The 21,895-nt window shown below is 45.0% G+C and overlaps 1 protein-coding gene across 2 annotated transcripts in view; it reads left to right on the forward strand.

Moving 5' to 3' along the window:
- The first annotated feature begins 4,659 nt into the window (after positions 1-4,659).
- Positions 4,660-21,895, forward strand: part of LOC124000345 (potassium/sodium hyperpolarization-activated cyclic nucleotide-gated channel 1) — a 219,378-nt gene continuing 202,142 nt past the window's right edge. The window contains exon 1 of one of the 2 annotated variants that reach the window (XM_046306639.1): positions 4,660-5,170. In XM_046306639.1, the coding sequence (XP_046162595.1) occupies positions 4,806-5,170 (365 nt within the window). In that variant the 5' untranslated portion in view covers positions 4,660-4,805. The remainder of the gene's footprint in view (positions 5,171-21,895) is intronic. The other variant, XR_006832577.1, reaches the window with a different exon arrangement.

Consider the following 21,895-nt stretch of genomic DNA (forward strand, 5'->3'; position numbering starts at 1 on the left):
ACAATGGACCTAATCCTAGAAGCCGATCCAAAACAACGGCACCGCAGAAGAAGATGTGTATATTGCCCACCCATCCCAAGTATACTACTCGCAAAATGTCCAGTCTCTTTATAACAAGGTAGATGAAATTCAAGCAAGATTTGCCTTTCAGAGACACGTCAGAGATTGTAACATCCTCTCTCAGAATGTGTTGTCAGAATCGGTTCAGCCACCGAGCTTCTCCATGCATGGCGCCGACATTGATAAACTCCTCTCTGGGAAGAGGAAAGGCAGGGGTGTATGCTTCGTGACTACCGACTCATGGTGTAATCATAACAACAGACAAGAACTCAAGTCCTTCTGCTCACCTGACCTAGAATTCCTTACAATCAAATGCCGGTCATATTCTCGTCATTTACCATCACAGTGGTGTACATTCCCCCTCAAGCAGACACCAAGACGGCCCACAAGGAACTTCACTGGACTCTATATAAACTGGAAACCATATACCCTGTGGTTGCATTTATTGTAGATGGGGATTTTAACAAAGCAAATTTGAGAACAAGGCTACCTAATTTCTATCAGCACATTGATTGCACTACGCGCGGGTGTAATACCCTCGATCACTGCTACTATACCATGCATACAAAGCCCTCCCCCTCCCTCCCTTCGGAAAATCTGACCACGACTCCATCTTGCTCCTACTGTCTTATAGGCAGAAACTCAAACCGGATGTACCAGTGACGAGAACCATTCAATGCTGGTCTGACCAATCAGAATCCACACTTCAAGATTGTTTTGATCACGCGGACTGGGATGTGTCAGCCTCAGATAACAACATCAATTTATACGCTGACTCAGTGAGTGAGTTTATAAAGAAGTGCATTGGAGATGTTGTACCCACTGTGACTATTAAAACCTACCCTAATCAGAAACCGTGAATGGATGGCAGCATTCGCGCAAAACAGAAAGACCGAACCACCTCATTTAACCACGGAAAGATGTCTGGGAATATGGCTGAATATAAACAGTTTAGTTATTCCTTCCGCAAGGCAATCAAACAAGCGAAATGCCGGTACAGGGACAAAGTGGAGTCGCAGTTCAACAGCTCAGACACGAGACGTATGTGGCAGGGTCTACAGGAAATCACAGATTACAAAAAGAAAACCAGCCACGTTATGGACACTGATGTCATGCTTCCAGACAAACTAAACATCTTCATTGCCCGCTTTGAGGTTAATACAGAGACATTGTTGCGGCCCACTAACAAGGACTATAAATCCCCCTCCTCTCCTTCTCCGTGGCCAATGTGAGTCAAACATTTAAACGTGTTAACTAACCCTCGCAAGGCTGCTGGCCCAAAAGATATCCCTAGCAGAGCATGCGCAGATCAGCTGGCTGGTGTGTTTATGGACATATTCAATCGCTCCCTATCCAAGTCTGCTGTCCCCACATGCTTCAAGATGGCCACCATTGTTTCTGTACCCAAGTTGGCAAAGATAATTTAATTAAATGTCTACAGTCCCGTAGCACTCACTTCTGTCATCATGAAGTGCTTTGAGAGACTAGTCAAGGATCATATCACCTACACCTTACCGGCCACTCTAGACCCGCTTCAATTTGAATATCGCCCCAACAGGACCACAGACGATGCCATCCCACTGCACACTGCCCTACCCCATCTGGACAAGAGGAATACCTATGTAAGAACACTGTTTATTGACTACAGCTCAGCATTCAATACCATGGTACCCTCCAAGCTCATCATCAAGCTGGAGGCCCTGGGACTCAACCCCGCCCTGTGCAATTGGGTCCTGGACTTTCTGACAGGCCGCCCCCAGGTGGTGAAGGTGGGAAACAACATCTCCACTCCCTCAACACTGGGGCCCCACAAGGGTGCGTGCTCAGCCCCCTCCTGTACTCCCTGTTCACTGAAATGCTCTCCAGAGGTTGGTGCAGTCTGCACAACGCATTACCGGGGGCAAACTACCTGCCCTCCATGACACTTACAGAATCTGGTGTCACAGGAAGGTGATAATCAAAATTATAATCAAGGACAACAACCACCCAGGCCACTGCCTGTTCACCCCACTACCATCCAGAAGGCGAGGTCAGTACAGGTGCATCAAAGCTGGGACCGAGAGATTGAAAAAATAGCTTCTATCTCAAGGCCATCAGGCTGCTAAACAGCAATCACTAACTCAGAGAGGCTGCTGTCTACATTGAGACCCAATCACTGGCCAAATGACTCACTAGTCACTTTAAACAATGTCACTTTAATAATGTTTACTTATATTACTCAACTCATATGTACATGTATATACTGCATTTTATACCATCTATTGCACCTTTCCTATGTCGCTCGTCCATATATTTTATGTACATATTCTCATTCACCCCTTTAGATTTGTGTGTATTGGGCAGCTGTTGGGGAACTGTTAGATTACTTGTTAGATATTACTGCACTGTTACTGTCGGAACTAGAAGCACACGCATTTCACTACACTCGCAATAACATCTGCTAACCATGTGTATGTGACCAATAAGATTTGAATTGATTTGATTTGACAAGGTAATGACGCAGTCAGAGTGAGGGTGTGACTGTCACTGACAAGGTAATGACACAGTCAGAGTGTGGGTGTCCCTGGCAAGGTAATGACGCAGTCAGAGTGTGGGTGTCCCTGGCAAGGTAATGACGCAGTCAGAGTGTGGGTGTCCCTGGCAAGGTAATGACACAGTCAGAGTGTGGGTGTCACTGACAAGGTAATGACGCAGTCAGAGTGTGGGTGTCACTGTCACTGTCACTGACAAGCTGAACTTTACCTCTTGACTCCCTGCATGTGAAGCAGCATTGTTATGACCTAGGTGTTATATCCTATTATTTGTTTATTTGAATTATTATCGACTCATTATTGACGCACACTTTCTTGGTATTGGACACGTTAAACAACAACCATAATCGCTCTTTTTGTTTCGATTCAAATGTGAACATATGATTAGACAGTTAGACTTGGGGTCGTAGGTATCACACATCTCAGAGGAACGCAGATCAAAGACCAGGTGTCCCTCCGCCCGTCCGTGTCATCTTATGCACTGTAATCTAAAAGGTAAGACTGGTCCTAAATCCGCACTCCTACTGTGAGACGCTTGACACACACGAACGCTCTAACATTGCTCATCCATATATATTTATATATTCTTATTCCTTTACTTAGATTAGGTATTCGTTGTGGAATTGTTAGATATTAATTGTTAGATATTACTGCACTGTCGGAACTAGAAGCACAATCGTTTCGCTACACTCGCAATAACATCTGCTAACCATGTGTATGTGACCAATAACATCTGCTAACCATGTGTATGTGACCAATAACATCTGCTAACCATGTGTATGTGACCATTAACATCTGCTAACCATGTGTATGTGACCAATAATATCTGCTAACCATGTGTATGTGACCATTAACATCTGCTAACCATGTGTATGTGACCAATAACATCTGCTAACCATGTGTATGTGACCAATAACATCTGCTAACCATGTGTATGTGACCAAGGGGGCGGCAGTGTAGTCTAGTGGTTAGACCGTTGGACTAGTAACCGGAAGGTTGCGAGTTCAAACCCCCGAGCTGACAAGGTACAAATCTGTCGTTCTGCCTGAACAGGCAGTTAACCCACTGTTCCCAGGCCGTCATTGAAAATAAGAATATGTTCTTAACTGACTTGCCTAGTTAAATGAAGGTAAAATAAAAAAATATATAAAAAAATAACATCTGCTAACTGTGTGTATGTGACCAATAACATCTGCTAACCGTGTGTATGTGACCAATAACATCTGCTAACTGTGTGTATGTGACCAATAACATCTGCTAACCATGTGTATGTGACCAATAACATCTGCTAACCATGTGTATGTGACCAATAACATCTGCTAACCATGTGGATGTAACCAATAAGATTTGAATTGATTTGACCCTTTAGTCTACCACGTAATGCAAAAAGCAGAGAATAGCTTATATCCAGCTGTGTCCATCTGGCCACCGGGCCACTGTTGAAAGGTGTGATTAACACACATGGTGACTATAGCTAAACAGCCAGACAGTAGGCTACAGTGCCGTGCCATTCTCCCACAGCTCATCTCTGCTGGAGAACAAGGCTATACAACAGGCTCTGTGATGTATGATGACAGATGTAGCATCACAGAGTGGTGTATGATCACAGCATGGATGCTCTCTGATGTGCCGTGGATATTATGCAGGCATTTGATTTGAATGCATAAATCACAGGGTAATAATACCAGGGTAAATGCTTACACATAGATGTCAGTCTGGGGAAAAGCAAAATGCATTTTGAGACAAGAATTGTCAAGGCATTCTGCATTGAGTTGATAAAACTAGTATTAAATATTCATATATTATATGTCATTTAAGTGAGGGGTTCATTTTGTCTTCATATCATCATGTGCTGAATGGTCATATTCACTAAACTGATGAGGAAGGGGAGCTCTATCATCAATCACATTATGGAAATGAAGTGCACGAGCCGCAGCCAGCAGTGTGCCTCTTAAACCGCAGTGCTGCGCGAGCGTGTTAGGGGCTTGAACAATAAATACAGTCCGGTCGGTAGATGGCAGTAACACAGGAAACATGATCTGTCAGGTTCACTAGAAATCGGTCTCAGTTTGCAGCATTTGCAAAGGAGGCAACGGAGCCGAGCAGTTGAAGGACATCAAATGAAACACGGGAGCGCTTTACAGCGGGTCCTCTTGAGTTTTGCGCGTAGCCTGTGTGCTCCGAGCCTGGAGACAGTACGTTTTAGTGAAAATCATGGAAGATAAATCAAATTCGTTCTCCAGCAACAAAGAAGGGGAGAAAGCAGATGGGAATAATGTATTTCAAAGGCAAGACTCGATACAGAAGAACAATATGGGGAGCCAGAACCTGAAAGGAGGGGACCATGGAAACTCGGTGGGCTTCAAGGGGGACCGGGAGGAAGCCTTGGTCGGGTTCGACGATATAGACGGGTCCGGAAACCGACATGGCTTTATGCAGCGGCAATTTGGAGCGATGATGCAGCCCGGCGTCAATAAGTTCTCCCTGCGAATGTTCGGCAGTCAGAAAGCCGTTGAGAAAGAGCAAGAAAGGGTCCAGACGGCTGGATACTGGATCATTCATCCCTATAGCGATTTTAGGTAAGGAGTGGAAAGTCATCTTCTCAGCTTTTTACCCATGCCGTCACCCACAGAGCCAGGTCCGCAAGACACCACATCCACTCTGTCATCAGTGTGCGTTACGCATCGCCCAAAGCAGAGGCTAATCATGTTTCTGTATTGAGGCAAATTATAGAGGCATTGATTGTTTTACCTATCGAATTTTGATCATATTCATATTTTCCGTTGCAATGTTTTCATTATTCTAATGTGGAAGACAGAAATAAACGAATCCGCGAAATGTCCTTGGAAAAAGGATGGTGAATGTCACGAGTTAATAAATACACAAATGCTGATTGTTCACACAACAATACACCACTAAGGCAGTATTGCTTGTGGCATATGCGGTTCTATAATAGCCTAAGCGACGTTACCTGTGTTTAACATGACAGTAATGTAGGAACATCAAGGTTGAAAACATATCGTTGTAGCTCTGCCTGCAATGATGAAACGAAGAGGATCATTGAGGATGGCCTCTGGATAGAAAAATACATATGCGGTAAATTTGATCGAGAAACGACCACAGAGAGAGGGGTAGAGAGAGAGAGAGAGAGAGAGAGAGAGAGAGAGGGGTAGAGAGAGAGAATTAAACATTGGTTATCCGCATCAAAATGAACAGGTGAATAACAAGGGAAGGCATGAATTCAAACACCCGGCACTTGAACAGTTAAACGGAGCCCGCCTGTAAAACCGTGAATAATGTACAGAAAATAGAATGCAAAATGCTCTGACGTGGGATACACGTCCATCAAACATAAATCCAAGGAGAACTGCGCAGGAATAAACATGATGGAATTTGCCTATTTGTTTTTAGGGAGCTATAAACCCATTACAACGATCCCTTGTATGATAAAGCTGATTGGTTTATTTGTTTAAGGACTTAAATTGGATAAAGTTTGAGATAAGTGGTTAATGGGCTTGTGTAGGCATTACGTCATAAATATGTGTATTATTTCTTTGCAACTATTGCTGTGCATGGATCGTCACGCGCACACTGACTGACTGTCTCACAGACATTTTTTCTGACTGCATAGAACCGACCTAATACTGCGCATTGACATGAATAACAGAATGAGCCTGATTGAATGCTGCAAATAGATATATCATTCTTCTTTTGGTAAATGTAAGTCAGTAGAATGTTGTTTGAGAGAATGAATGAATCTTCACATCGCCTGACAAGGTAAAATGATACCTAGTGGCCAAATGGAAGCTTTCATAATCTGCCTCGTTTGTTCAGTAACAGCCCAGCTTTATATTGTGTGTTGTTTAAACAGTGCAGTGTCATTTCAAGATATATATATATCTACACTCATCTACACTTCCTGAACATTGACATGTATATAAATGCACTGCTATGATGTCAGATCCAAGTGCTCCCATATCCAAGGGGCTACGTTTTGTATTCACAAATCAAACACGGCATCAAACACGGCATAGTTGGTTGTGCTTTGCATCCGTGTCCCCTGCTAGAGTTGGATGGACGGTGAGGTGACTCCCCTTTGTTCCAGTCAGTTGCGAGCTGGGACTTCATGTTGACTCGGCTGAGTTTAACTCGTCGCTGTCCATGGTGATGAAATGCAACTCTGTACTGTGCGGACCTGATATAGCCCATCACCTTCTCAAATAATCTACAGTATTAATAATAACCTAATACTAATCTAATAATCTAGTAGTGTTTTGGAATTTTATGGTGACGGTTAAATCTAACTCGTCGCTGTCCATGGTGCTGACATGCTACTCTGCACTGTGGAGACTGGAGATAACTGCTGCTATTTTACTACTACACGAATTATGCTGTTTAGGAGCAGGGGTGAAGGAGATTACATTTCTTCCCGGTACGAGCCTTTTAAAAATATATTTATTTTATGGGCCTAATCATATAATTACAAATATAATCCCTATTAATTTAGTCAGATCTCTATGGATCTAATATTACAGACTTGTCAAATAGTTTTTAAGCCTAATTTAGGCCTAGATATTTTTCTGCTTATAATTACCGACATTTGGTAGGGTATTTGTTAGTCAAGTTGTCTATAATTAGATACATGCAGCTTCTCTTCTGTCATTACTTGATGCTTGTCTAGAATATAAAATGACGCCTTGCTCACCAGAATAATGTCGTACATACGTTGATAGATTCATGTCTGCTTCTCTCACGGAGAGAGAGGGAGGTTTTCCGTGCAGAATTTCCAAATTACATCAGTTTGAACAGTTTTAAGGAAACGAAAACTTGGGAAAATGATCCAACATGTTTCTGGTAGTATTTCAGTTCGTCTTGGATGAATAGTGTATGTGGTTGAAAACTAAATATAGCCCGTTTTTATGTTGCTGAAAGAAATTATAGAATAATATGGTCCCTAAGTGCGTATCCGCATCCTCTCAAGATGCTGAAAGAAATGAATTCATATTTCTCTAATTCTGTTCCCGAGACAAAATGAACATTCCACAAGTTTTCAAGTCGTATTTGTATTGCGACAGACATGCAGTAATGATAACTAGTGTAATAGCCTACACATGTCTTGTAATCTATGTTTTAAGTATTGTGATTGGCGCATGTTTAACCGGTATGGCATATCCCAACTATTTATTTTGCTGGTATACTCCATACCGGACCCAAACCAGTTTAGGCTACTTTCAACCCTGATTATGAGATATTTTGTGATTATTTTTTTTAAACACTGTCCACAGCATTAGGACACCCCTTATCTTCTCATACTAATATTGTCTGTCACCAAAATAAAAACTCACATGTTATTGTCGTTTGAATGGTAGGATAAACACATTCCTTGCGTTGCAAATAGGGCGGGGTCACAGTGGTCGGTCATATTCCAGAACGGTGTGTCATTAGATTGTAGAAAGAAGGTTAGCCAGGATTAGAACTACTACATGTCAGTCAATGAGCTTACTTTAGGCTACAGCAGGCAGGCCCCACAACAATTATGTAACATGATCAACCTGTTCTGGAATAGCAGACAGACAGGGCATATTTGCACCAATCAGGTGATATACATAACCACTTATTACCGAATAATAATTAGATAACTGTCTCATTAATAGAGATCATTTTAAAGATTCAAGCCTGTAAAGTTATAAAATGACGAGCTTCAATGTATGGGCTACAATTTATTAGAATCTTGGCTTGCACTTGACTAAAGATAATGCAAATACCTTGTTTTGTACCAAGATGATTGAATGGAAACCTTGACTCCCTTTTACAATGTCCTCAAATGGTCACCTCCCTTGTCACATGACAGGGGTTCAGCAGTTTGCTCTATAGCCTTGCCTCATTCGTGACACCTTCCACTGGGCTCTACATCACAGTGATGTGTTATCTTGTCAATGTAAAGGGAGAAGGCCATAAACAATGCCAGCGCAGAGATCGTCCTTCTTGACCCTGGCTTATATAATTGAGTGGCTATTCTACACCAATGCTGTAAGCCTACTCTGTATTCCTGGCTCCAATTCAGAATTGTATGGATATTCTATACCTGGCTACACTGCTATTCTATACCTGGCTACACTTCTATTCTATTCCTGGCTATACTTCTATTCTATACCTGGCTACACTTCTATTCTATTCCTGGCTATACTTCTATTCTATTCCTGGCTATACTTCTATTCTATACCTGGCTACACTTCTATTCTATTCCTGGCTATACTTCTATTCTATACCTGGCTACACTTCTATTCTATACCTGGCTACACTTCTATTCTATACCTGACAACACTTCTATTCTATTCCTGGCTATACTTCTATTCTATACCTGGCTACACTTCTATTCTATTCCTGGCTATACTTCTATTCTATACCTGGCTACACTTCTATTCTATTCCTGGCTATACTTCTATTCTATACCTGGCTACACTTCTATTCTATACCTGACAACACTTCTATTCTATTCCTGGCTATACTTCTATTCTATACCTGGCTACACTTCTATTCTATTCCTGGCTATACTTCTATTCTATACCTGGCTACACTTCTATTCTATACCTGGCTACAATTCTATTCTATACCTGACAACACTTCTATTCTATTCCTGGCTACACTTCTATTCTATAACTGACTACACTTCTATTCTATACCTGGCTACACTTCTATTCTATACCTGACAACACTTCTATTCTATTCCTGGCTATACTTCTATTCTATACCTGGCTACACTTCAATTCTATACCTGGCTACACTTCTATTCTATACCTGGCTACACTTCTATTCTATACCTGGCTACACTTCTATTCTATACCTGGCTATACTTCTATTCTATACCTGGCTACACTTCTATTCTATACCTGGCTATACTTCTATTCTATACCTGGCTACACTTCTATTCTATACCTGGCTACACTTCTATTCTATACCTGGCTATACTTCTATTCTATACCTGGCTATACTTCTATTCTATACCTGGCTATACTTCTATTCTATACCTGGCTACACTTCTATTCTATACCTGGCTACACTTCTATTCTATACCTGGCTATACTTCTATTCTATACCTGGCTACACTTATATTCTATTCCTGGCTATACTTCTATTCTATACCTGGCTACACTTCTATTCTATACCTGACAACACTTCTATTCTATTCCTGGCTATACTTCTATTCTATACCTGGCTACACTTCAATTCTATACCTGGCTACACTTCTATTCTATACCTGGCTACACTTCTATTCTATACCTGGCTACACTTCTATTCTATACCTGGCTACACTTCTATTCTATACCTGGCTATACTTCTATTCTATACCTGGCTACACTTCTATTCTATACCTGGCTATACTTCTATTCTATACCTGGCTACACTTCTATTCTATACCTGGCTACACTTCTATTCTATACCTGGCTATACTTCTATTCTATACCTGGCTATACTTCTATTCTATACCTGGCTATACTTCTATTCTATACCTGGCTACACTTCTATTCTATACCTGGCTACACTTCTATTCTATACCTGGCTATACTTCTATTCTATACCTGGCTACACTTCTATTCTATTCCTGGCTATACTTATATTCTATACCTGGCTACACTTCTATTCTATACCTGGCTCCACTTCTATTCTATACCTGACAACACTTCTATTCTATACCTGGCTATTCTTCTATTCTATACTTGCCTACACTTCTATCCTATACTTGGCTAAGCTGCTATTCTTTTAAAACTAAAGAAATATATGTTTTATTGTCATGTACACCGGATGTGTTGGATATCAAATGAAATCAAATCCAACTTTATTAGTCACATGCACCGAATACAACAAGTGTAGACCTTACCGTGAAATGCTAACTAACAAGCCCTTTAACCAATAATGCAGTTCAAGAAGAAGAAAATATTTACCAAGTAGACTAAAGTATAAAAAGTAACACAATAAAATAACAATAACGAGGTTATATACAGGGGGTACTGGTACCGAGTCAGTGTGCTGGGGAACAGGTTAAAGGTCATTTGTACATGTAGGTAGGGGTGAAGTGACTATGCATAGAAAATAAACAACGAGTAGCAGCAGTGGACAAGACAAATGGGGGTGGGGGGGTTGGGGGTGGGGGTGGTGGGGGGGGATCAATGTAAATAGTCTGCTGGCCATTTGATTAATTGTTCAGCAATCTTCTGGCTTGGGGGTAGAAGCTGTTAAGGAGCCTTTTGGTCTTAGACTTGGCGCTCCGGTACCGCTTCCCGTGCAGTAGCAGAGAAAACAGTCTACGACTTGGGTGACTGGAGTCTCTGACAATTTTTTGGGCTTCCTCTGACACTGCTTATTATATAGGTCCTGGATGGCAGGATGGCAAGGGTGCTCTTGTTTTTGGCTCAAATCCTCCTGTCTTTAATCGCTTCAAAGTTAAACCCCTTCTTTTTTTTCATCAGATCATTTCAGGGGGCTTTGTCTTTGTTGTTATTCAATTTCTCTGCTGTGTTCCCAGAATTAGACTGATGTACTGTCTGGCTACTGCATCATTTAAACATGTAATCGGATGGAGCCCCTCTCTAGTACATGTTAGTCATTTAGCTGACACTCTTATCCAGAGCGACTTACAGGAGCAATTAGGGTTAAGTGCCTTGCTCAAGGGCACATCGACATTTTTTTTCACCTTGCCGGCTCGGGGATTCAACCTTTTTGGTTATTTGGCCCGACGCTCTAACCACTAGGTTACCTTTCACCTGTCCTACTGTATTTGGGTTTCCAATAGGTTTTTATGGTTCACGACACAAAATGAGTGCCTTGTTTTTTTTTTTGCAGACTTTCAGTGGTACTGTCTTTGGGGACATAAGACCCCGTTTATTTTGTGACTTTATAATGAAAAAAGGCAACCACAACAGTCTATCAATGGTTTCCAAATATGTTTTACGACCACAACAACAATGTGACATTATCATGAAAAAAAAAGCAACAACAGTCCACCCATGAATGACAGACAACACCTTTCACAACTGCTTTGTATAGCTTCAAAATGCATCTGGAACTTAATCTCCAACACATTCTTAATACTTAGGCTGCTGAAAGATTAATGGCTGGTTAGTAGTATTAAGTATTTATAGATTTCAGAAAGGGTCTCATGCTTGGCCTGTTGTAGACTAACGTTAGTTCTTTTGGAGAATACGCTTCTGTCTTCTTTCTTTTGTTTAGCATGACCAGATCCAGATATCATGGCCATGTCCAGATGGCACCATGTCCAGATGGCACCATGTTCAGATGGCACCATGTCCAGATAGCATGACCATGTCCAGATAGCACCATGTCCAGATGGCACCATGTCCAGATGGCACCATGTTCAGATAGCACCATGTTCAGATGGCACCATGTCCAGATGGCACCATGTTCAGATGGCACCATGTCCAGATAGCATGACCATGTCCAGATAGCACCATGTCCAGATGGCACCATGTCCAGATGGCACCATGTTCAGATAGCACCATGTTCAGATAGCACCATGTTCAGATGGCACCAAGTCCAGATAGCATGACCATGTCCAGATAGCACCATGTCCAGATGGCACCATGTCCAGATGGCACCATGTTCAGATAGCACCATGTCCAGATAGCATGACCATGTCCAGATGGCACCATGTTCAGATAGCACCATGTCCAGATCGCACCATGTCCAGATAACACCATGTTCAGATAGCACCATGTCCAGATAGCACCATGTCCAGATAGCACCATGTCCAGATAGCATGACCATGTCCAGATAGCACCATGTCCAGATAGCACAATGTCCAGATAGCACCATGTCCAGATAGCATGACCATGTCCAGATAGCACCATGTCCAGATAGCACCATGTCCAGATAGCACCATGTCCAGATAGCATCATGTCCAGATAGCACCATGTCCAGATGACACCATGTCCAGATAGCACAATGTCCAGATAGCACCATGTCCAGATGGCACCATGTCCAGATAGCACCATGTCCAGATAGCACCATGTTCAGATAGCACCATGTGCAGATAGCACCATGTCCAGATAGCATCATGTCCAGATAGCACCATGTCCAGATGACACCATGTCCAGATAGCACCATGTCCAGATAGCACCATGTCCAGATAGCACCATGTTCAGATAGCACCATGTCCAGATAGCACCATGTCCAGATGGCACCATGTCCAGATAGCACCATGTCCAGATAGCACCATGTCCAGATATCATGGCCATGTCCAGATGGCACCATGTCCAGATATCATGGCCATGTCCAGATGGCACCATGTCCAGATAGCACCATATCCAGATATCATGGCCATGTCCAGATAGCACCATGTCCAGATAGCACCATGTCCAGATAGCTCCATGTCCAGGTAGCACCATGTCCAGATGGAACTATGTCCAGATAGCACCATGTCCAGATAGCACCATGTCCAGATAGCACCATGTCCAGATGGCACCATGTCCAGATATCACCATGTCCAGAAGGACCATGTCCAGATGGCACCATGTCCAGATAGCACCATGTCCAAATAGCACCATGTCCAGATAGCACCATGTCCAGATAGCACCATGTCCAGATGGCACCATGTCCAGATGGCACCATGTCCAGATACCATGACCATGTCCAGAAGGACCATGTCCAGATGGCACCATGTCCAGATAGCACCATGTCCAGATAGCACCATGTCCAGATAGCACCATGTCCAGATAGCACCATGTCCAGATGGCACCATGTCCAGGTGGCGCCATGTCCAGATAGCACCACGTCCAGATATCATGGCCATGTCCAGATGGCACCATGTCCAGATAGCACCATGTCCAGATAGCACCATGTCCAGATAGCACCATGTCCAGAAAGCATGACCATGTCCAGGTGGCACCATGTCCAGATAGCACCATGTCCGGATGGCACCATGTCCAGATGGCACCATGTCCAGATAGCACCATGTCCAGATAGCTCCATGTCCAGAAAGCACCATGTCCAGATAGCACCATGTCCAGAGAGCATGACCATGTCCAGAAAGCATGACCATGTCCAGATGGCACCATGTCCAGATAGCACCATGTCCAGATTGCACCATGTCCAGATAGCACCTTGTCCAGATAGCATGACCAAGTCCAGATAGCACCATGTCCAGATATCACCATGTCCAGAGAGCATGACCATGTCCAGATAGCATGACCATATCCAGAGAGCATGACCATGTTCAGATAGCATGACCATGTCCAGATGGCACCATGTCCAGATAGCACCATGTCCAGATTGCACCATGTCCAGATAGCACCATGTCCAGATAGCATGACCAAGTCCAGATAGCACCATGTCCAGATGTCACCATGTCCAGAGAGCATGACCATGTCCAGATAGCACCATGTCCTGATAGCATGACCATGTCCAGATAGCATGACCATGTCCAGATAGCATGACCATGTGCAGATAGCACCATGTCCAGATAGTATGACTATTTCCAGATTGCATGGCCATGTGCAGATTGCATGACCATGTCCAGATAGCATGACCATGTCCAGATAGCACCATGTCCAGATAGCATGACCATGTCCAGATAGCACCATATCCAGATAGCATGACCATCTCCAGATAGCATGACCATGACCAGATAGCATGACTTTATCCATGTCCAGATAGCAACATTTCCAGATAGCATGATCATGTCCAGATAACATGACTATGTCCAGATAGCACCATGTCCAGATAGCACCATGTCCAGATAGCACCATGTCCAGATAGCACCATGTCCAGATGGCACCATGTCCAGATGGCACCATGTCCAGATAGCATGACCATGTTCAGATAGCACCATGTCCAGGTGGCACCATGTCCAGATGGCACCATGTCCAGATAGCACCATGTCCAGATAGCACCATGTCCAGATGGCACCATGTCCAGATAGCACCACATCCAGATATCATGGCCATGTCCAGATGGCACCATGTCCAGATAGCACCATGTCCAGATAGCACCATGTCCAGATAGCACCACATCCAGATATCATGGCCATGTCCAGATGGCACCATGTCCAGATAGCACCATGTCCAGAGAGCATGGCCATGTCCAGAAAGCATGACCATGTCCAGATGGCACCATGTCCAGATAGCACCATGTCCAGATGGCACCATGTCCAGGTGGCACCATGTCCAGATGGCACCATGTCCAGGTGGCACCATGTCCAGATGGCACCATGTCCAGATGGCACCATGTCCAGATAGCACCATGTCCAGATAGCACCATGTCCAGAAAGCACCATGTCCAGATAGCACCATGTCCAGAGAGCATGACCATGTCCAGAAAGCATGACCATGTCCAGATGGCACCATGTCCAGATAGCACCATGTCCAGATTGCACCATGTCCAGATAGCGCCATGTCCAGATAGCATGACCAAGTCCAGATAGCACCATGTCCAGATGTCACCATGTCCAGATAGCATGACCATGTCCAGATAGCATGACCATATCCAGAGAGCATGACCATGTTCAGATAGCATGACCATGTCCAGATGGCAGCATGTCCAGATAGCACCATGTCCAGATTGCACCATGTCCAGATAGCACCATGTCCAGATAGCATGACCAAGTCCAGATAGCACCATGTCCAGATGTCACCATGTCCAGATAGCATGACCATGTCCAGATAGCATGACCATGTGCAGATAGCACCATGTCCAGATAGCATGACAATTTCCAGAGCGCATGGTCATGTGCAGATACCATGACCATGTCCAGATAGCATGACCATGTCCAGATAGCACCATGTCCAGATAGCATGACCATGTCCAGATAGCACCATATCCAGATAGCATGACCATCTCCAGATAGCATGACCATGCCCAGATAGCATGACTTTATCCATGTCCAGATAGCACCATATCCAGATAACATGACTATGTCCAGATAGCACCATGTCCAGATAGCATGACCATATCCTGATAGCGATAGCATGACCATGTCCAGATAGCACCATGTCCAGATAGCACCATGTCCAGATGGCACCATGTCCAGATGGCACCATGTTCAGATAGCACCATGTCCAGATAGCATGACCATGTCCAGATGGCACCATGTTCAGATAGCACCATGTCCAGATCGCACCATGTCCAGATAACACCATGTTCAGATAGCACCATGTCCAGATAGCACCATGTCCAGATAGCACCATGTCCAGATAGCATGACCATGTCCAGATAGCACCATGTCCAGATAGCACAATGTCCAGATAGCACCATGTCCAGATAGCATGACCATGTCCAGATAGCACCATGTCCAGATAGCACCATGTCCAGATAGCACCATGTCCAGATAGCATCATGTCCAGATAGCACCATGTCCAGATGACACCATGTCCAGATAGCACAATGTCCAGATAGCACCATGTCCAGATGGCACCATGTCCAGATAGCACCATGTCCAGATAGCACCATGTTCAGATAGCACCATGTGCAGATAGCACCATGTCCAGATAGCATCATGTCCAGATAGCACCATGTCCAGATGACACCATGTCCAGATAGCACCATGTCCAGATAGCACCATGTCCAGATAGCACCATGTTCAGATAGCACCATGTCCAGATAGCACCATGTCCAGATGGCACCATGTCCAGATAGCACCATGTCCAGATAGCACCATGTCCAGATATCATGGCCATGTCCAGATGGCACCATGTCCAGATATCATGGCCATGTCCAGATGGCACCATGTCCAGATAGCACCATATCCAGATATCATGGCCATGTCCAGATAGCACCATGTCCAGATAGCACCATGTCCAGATAGCTCCATGTCCAGGTAGCACCATGTCCAGATGGAACTATGTCCAGATAGCACCATGTCCAGATAGCACCATGTCCAGATAGCACCATGTCCAGATGGCACCATGTCCAGATATCATGGCCATGTCCAGAAGGACCATGTCCAGATGGCACCATGTCCAGATAGCACCATGTCCAAATAGCACCATGTCCAGATAGCACCATGTCCAGATAGCACCATGTCCAGATGGCACCATGTCCAGATGGCACCATGTCCAGATACCATGACCATGTCCAGAAGGACCATGTCCAGATGGCACCATGTCCAGATAGCACCATGTCCAGATAGCACCATGTCCAGATAGCACCATGTCCAGATAGCACCATGTCCAGATGGCACCATGTCCAGGTGGCGCCATGTCCAGATAGCACCACGTCCAGATATCATGGCCATGTCCAGATGGCACCATGTCCAGATAGCACCATGTCCAGATAGCACCATGTCCAGATAGCACCATGTCCAGAAAGCATGACCATGTCCAGGTGGCACCATGTCCAGATAGCACCATGTCCGGATGGCACCATGTCCAGATGGCACCATGTCCAGATAGCACCATGTCCAGATAGCTCCATGTCCAGAAAGCACCATGTCCAGATAGCACCATGTCCAGAGAGCATGACCATGTCCAGAAAGCATGACCATGTCCAGATGGCACCATGTCCAGATAGCACCATGTCCAGATTGCACCATGTCCAGATAGCACCTTGTCCAGATAGCATGACCAAGTCCAGATAGCACCATGTCCAGATATCACCATGTCCAGAGAGCATGACCATGTCCAGATAGCATGACCATATCCAGAGAGCATGACCATGTTCAGATAGCATGACCATGTCCAGATGGCGCCATGTCCAGATAGCACCATGTCCAGATTGCACCATGTCCAGATAGCACCATGTCCAGATAGCATGACCAAGTCCAGATAGCACCATGTCCAGATGTCACCATGTCCAGAGAGCATGACCATGTCCAGATAGCACCATGTCCTGATAGCATGACCATGTCCAGATAGCATGACCATGTCCAGATAGCATGACCATGTGCAGATAGCACCATGTCCAGATAGTATGACTATTTCCAGATAGCATGGCCATGTGCAGATTGCATGACCATGTCCAGATAGCATGACCATGTCCAGATAGCACCATGTCCAGATAGCATGACCATGTCCAGATAGCACCATATCCAGATAGCATGACCATCTCCAGATAGCATGACCATGCCCAGATAGCATGACTTTATCCATGTCCAGATAGCAACATTTCCAGATAGCATGATCATGTCCAGATAACATGACTATGTCCAGATAGCACCATGTCCAGATAGCACCATGTCCAGATAGCACCATGTCCAGATAGCACCATGTCCAGATGGCACCATGTCCAGATGGCACCATGTCCAGATAGCATGACCATGTTCAGATAGCAACATGTCCAGGTGGCACCATGTCCAGATGGCACCATGTCCAGATAGCACCATGTCCAGATAGCACCATGTCCAGATGGCACCATGTCCAGATAGCACCACATCCAGATATCATGGCCATGTCCAGATGGCACCATGTCCAGATAGCACCATGTCCAGATAGCACCATGTCCAGATAGCACCACATCCAGATATCATGGCCATGTCCAGATGGCACCATGTCCAGATAGCACCATGTCCAGAGAGCATGGCCATGTCCAGAAAGCATGACCATGTCCAGATGGCACCATGTCCAGATAGCACCATGTCCAGATGGCACCATGTCCAGGTGGCACCATGTCCAGATGGCACCATGTCCAGGTGGCACCATGTCCAGATGGCACCATGTCCAGATGGCACCATGTCCAGATAGCACCATGTCCAGATAGCACCATGTCCAGAAAGCACCATGTCCAGATAGCACCATGTCCAGAGAGCATGACCATGTCCAGAAAGCATGACCATGTCCAGATGGCACCATGTCCAGATAGCACCATGTCCAGATTGCACCATGTCCAGATAGCGCCATGTCCAGATAGCATGACCAAGTCCAGATAGCACCATGTCCAGATGTCACCATGTCCAGATAGCATGACCATGTCCAGATAGCATGACCATATCCAGAGAGCATGACCATGTTCAGATAGCATGACCATGTCCAGATGGCAGCATGTCCAGATAGCACCATGTCCAGATTGCACCATGTCCAGATAGCACCATGTCCAGATAGCATGACCAAGTCCAGATAGCACCATGTCCAGATGTCACCATGTCCAGATAGCATGACCATGTCCAGATAGCATGACCATGTGCAGATAGCACCATGTCCAGATAGCATGACAATTTCCAGAGCGCATGGTCATGTGCAGATACCATGACCATGTCCAGATAGCATGACCATGTCCAGATAGCACCATGTCCAGATAGCATGACCATGTCCAGATAGCACCATATCCAGATAGCATGACCATCTCCAGATAGCATGACCATGCCCAGATAGCATGACTTTATCCATGTCCAGATAGCACCATATCCAGATAACATGACTATGTCCAGATAGCACCATGTCCAGATAGCATGACCATATCCTGATAGCGATAGCATGACCATGTCCAGATAGCACCATGTCCAGATAGCACCATTTCCAGATAGCATGACCATTTCCAGATAGCATGACCATATCCAGCTAGCACCATGTCCAGATAGCATGACCATGTCCAGATAGCACCATGTCCAGATAGCATGAAAATGTTCAGATAGCACCATGTCCAGATAGCATGACCATGTCCAGATAGCACCATGTCCAGATAGCATGAAAATGTTCAGATAGCACCATGTCCAGATAGCTTGACAATGTCCAGATAGCATAACCGATTCCAGATAGCATGACAATTTCCAGATAGCATGACCATGTCCAGATATTATGACCATGTGCAGAATGCACCATGTCCAGATATCATGACCATGTGCAGATAGCACCATGTCCAGATAACCCCATGTCCAGATAGCATGACCTGTCCAGATAGCACCCTGCCCAGATAGCATGACATGTCCAGATAGCACCATGCCCAGATAGCATGACCATGTCCAGATAGCATGACCATGTCCAGACAGCACCATTTCCAGATAGCATGACCATGTCCAGATAGCATGACTTTATCCATGTCCAGATAGCACCATATCCAGATAGCATGACCATCTCCAGATAGCATGACCATGCCCAGATAGCATGACTTTATCCATGTCCAGATAGCAACATTTCCAGATAGCATGATCATGTCCAGATAACATGACTATGTCCAGATAGCACCATGTCCAGATAGCACCATGTCCAGATAGCACCATGTCCAGATGGCACCATGTCCAGATGGCACCATGTCCAGATAGCATGACCATGTTCAGATAGCACCATGTCCAGATAGCACCATGTCCAGGTGGCACCATGTCCAGATGGCACCATGTCCAGATAGCACCATGTCCAGATAGCACCATGTCCAGATGGCACCATGTCCAGATAGCACCACATCCAGATATCATGGCCATGTCCAGATGGCACCATGTCCAGATAGCACCATGTCCAGATAGCACCATGTCCAGATAGCACCACATCCAGATATCATGGCCATGTCCAGATGGCACCATGTCCAGATAGCACCATGTCCAGAGAGCATGGCCATGTCCAGAAAGCATGACCATGTCCAGATGGCACCATGTCCAGATAGCACCATGTCCAGATGGCACCATGTCCAGGTGGCACCATGTCCAGATGGCACCATGTCCAGGTGGCACCATGTCCAGATGGCACCATGTCCAGATGGAACCATGTCCAGATAGCACCATGTCCAGATAGCACCATGTCCATAAAGCACCATGTCCAGATAGCACCATGTCCAGAGAGCATGACCATGTCCAGAAAGCATGACCATGTCCAGATGGCACCATGTCCAGATAGCACCATGTCCAGATTGCACCATGTCCAGATAGCGCCATGTCCAGATAGCATGACCAAGTCCAGATAGCACCATGTCCAGATGTCACCATGTCCAGATAGCATGACCATGTCCAGATAGCATGACCATATCCAGAGAGCATGACCATGTTCAGATAGCATGACCATGTCCAGATGGCAGCATGTCCAGATAGCACCATGTCCAGATTGCACCATGTCCAGATAGCACCATGTCCAGATAGCATGACCAAGTCCAGATAGTACCATGTCCAGATGTCACCATGTCCAGATAGCATGACCATGTCCAGATAGCATGACCATGTGCAGATAGCACCATGTCCAGATAGTATGACAATTTCCAGAGCGCATGGTCATGTGCAGATAGCATGACCATGTCCAGATAGCATGACCATGTCCAGATAGCACCATGTCCAGATAGCATGACCATGTCCAGATAGCATGACCATGTGCAGATAGCACCATGTCCAGATAGTATGACAATTTCCAGAGCGCATGGTCATGTGCAGATACCATGACCATGTCCAGATAGCATGACCATGTCCAGATAGCACCATGTCCAGATAGCATGACCATGTCCAGATAGCACCATATCCAGATAGCATGACCATCTCCAGATAGCATGACCATGCCCAGATAGCATGACTTTATCCATGTCCAGATAGCACCATATCCAGATAACATGACTATGTCCAGATAGCACCATGTCCAGATAGCATGACCATATCCTGATAGCGATAGCATGACCATGTCCAGATAGCACCATGTCCAGATAGCACCATTTCCAGATAGCATGACCATTTCCAGATAGCATGACCATATCCAGCTAGCACCATGTCCAGATAGCATGACCATGTCCAGATAGCACCATGTCCAGATAGCATGAAAATGTTCAGATAGCACCATGTCCAGATAGCATGACCATGTCCAGATAGCACCATGTCCAGATAGCATGAAAATGTTCAGATAGCACCATGTCCAGATAGCTTGACAATGTCCAGATAGCATAACCGATTCCAGATAGCATGACAATTTCCAGATAGCATGACCATGTCCAGATATTATGACCATGTGCAGAATGCACCATGTCCAGATATCATGACCATGTGCAGATAGCACCATGTCCAGATAACCCCATGTCCAGATAGCATGACCTGTCCAGATAGCACCCTGCCCAGATAGCATGACATGTCCAGATAGCACCATGCCCAGATAGCATGACCATGTCCAGATAGCATGACCATGTCCAGACAGCACCATTTCCAGATAGCATGACCATGTCCAGATAGCATGACTTTATCCATGTCCAGATAGCACCATATCCAGATAGCATGACCATCTCCAGATAGCATGACCATGCCCAGATAGCATGACTTTATCCATGTCCAGATAGCAACATTTCCAGATAGCATGATCATGTCCAGATAACATGACTATGTCCAGATAGCACCATGTCCAGATAGCACCATGTCCAGATAGCACCATGTCCAGATGGCACCATGTCCAGATGGCACCATGTCC

This window comes from Oncorhynchus gorbuscha, linkage group LG16 (assembly GCF_021184085.1).
Source record: "Oncorhynchus gorbuscha isolate QuinsamMale2020 ecotype Even-year linkage group LG16, OgorEven_v1.0, whole genome shotgun sequence".
Lineage (NCBI taxonomy): Eukaryota > Metazoa > Chordata > Actinopteri > Salmoniformes > Salmonidae > Oncorhynchus > Oncorhynchus gorbuscha.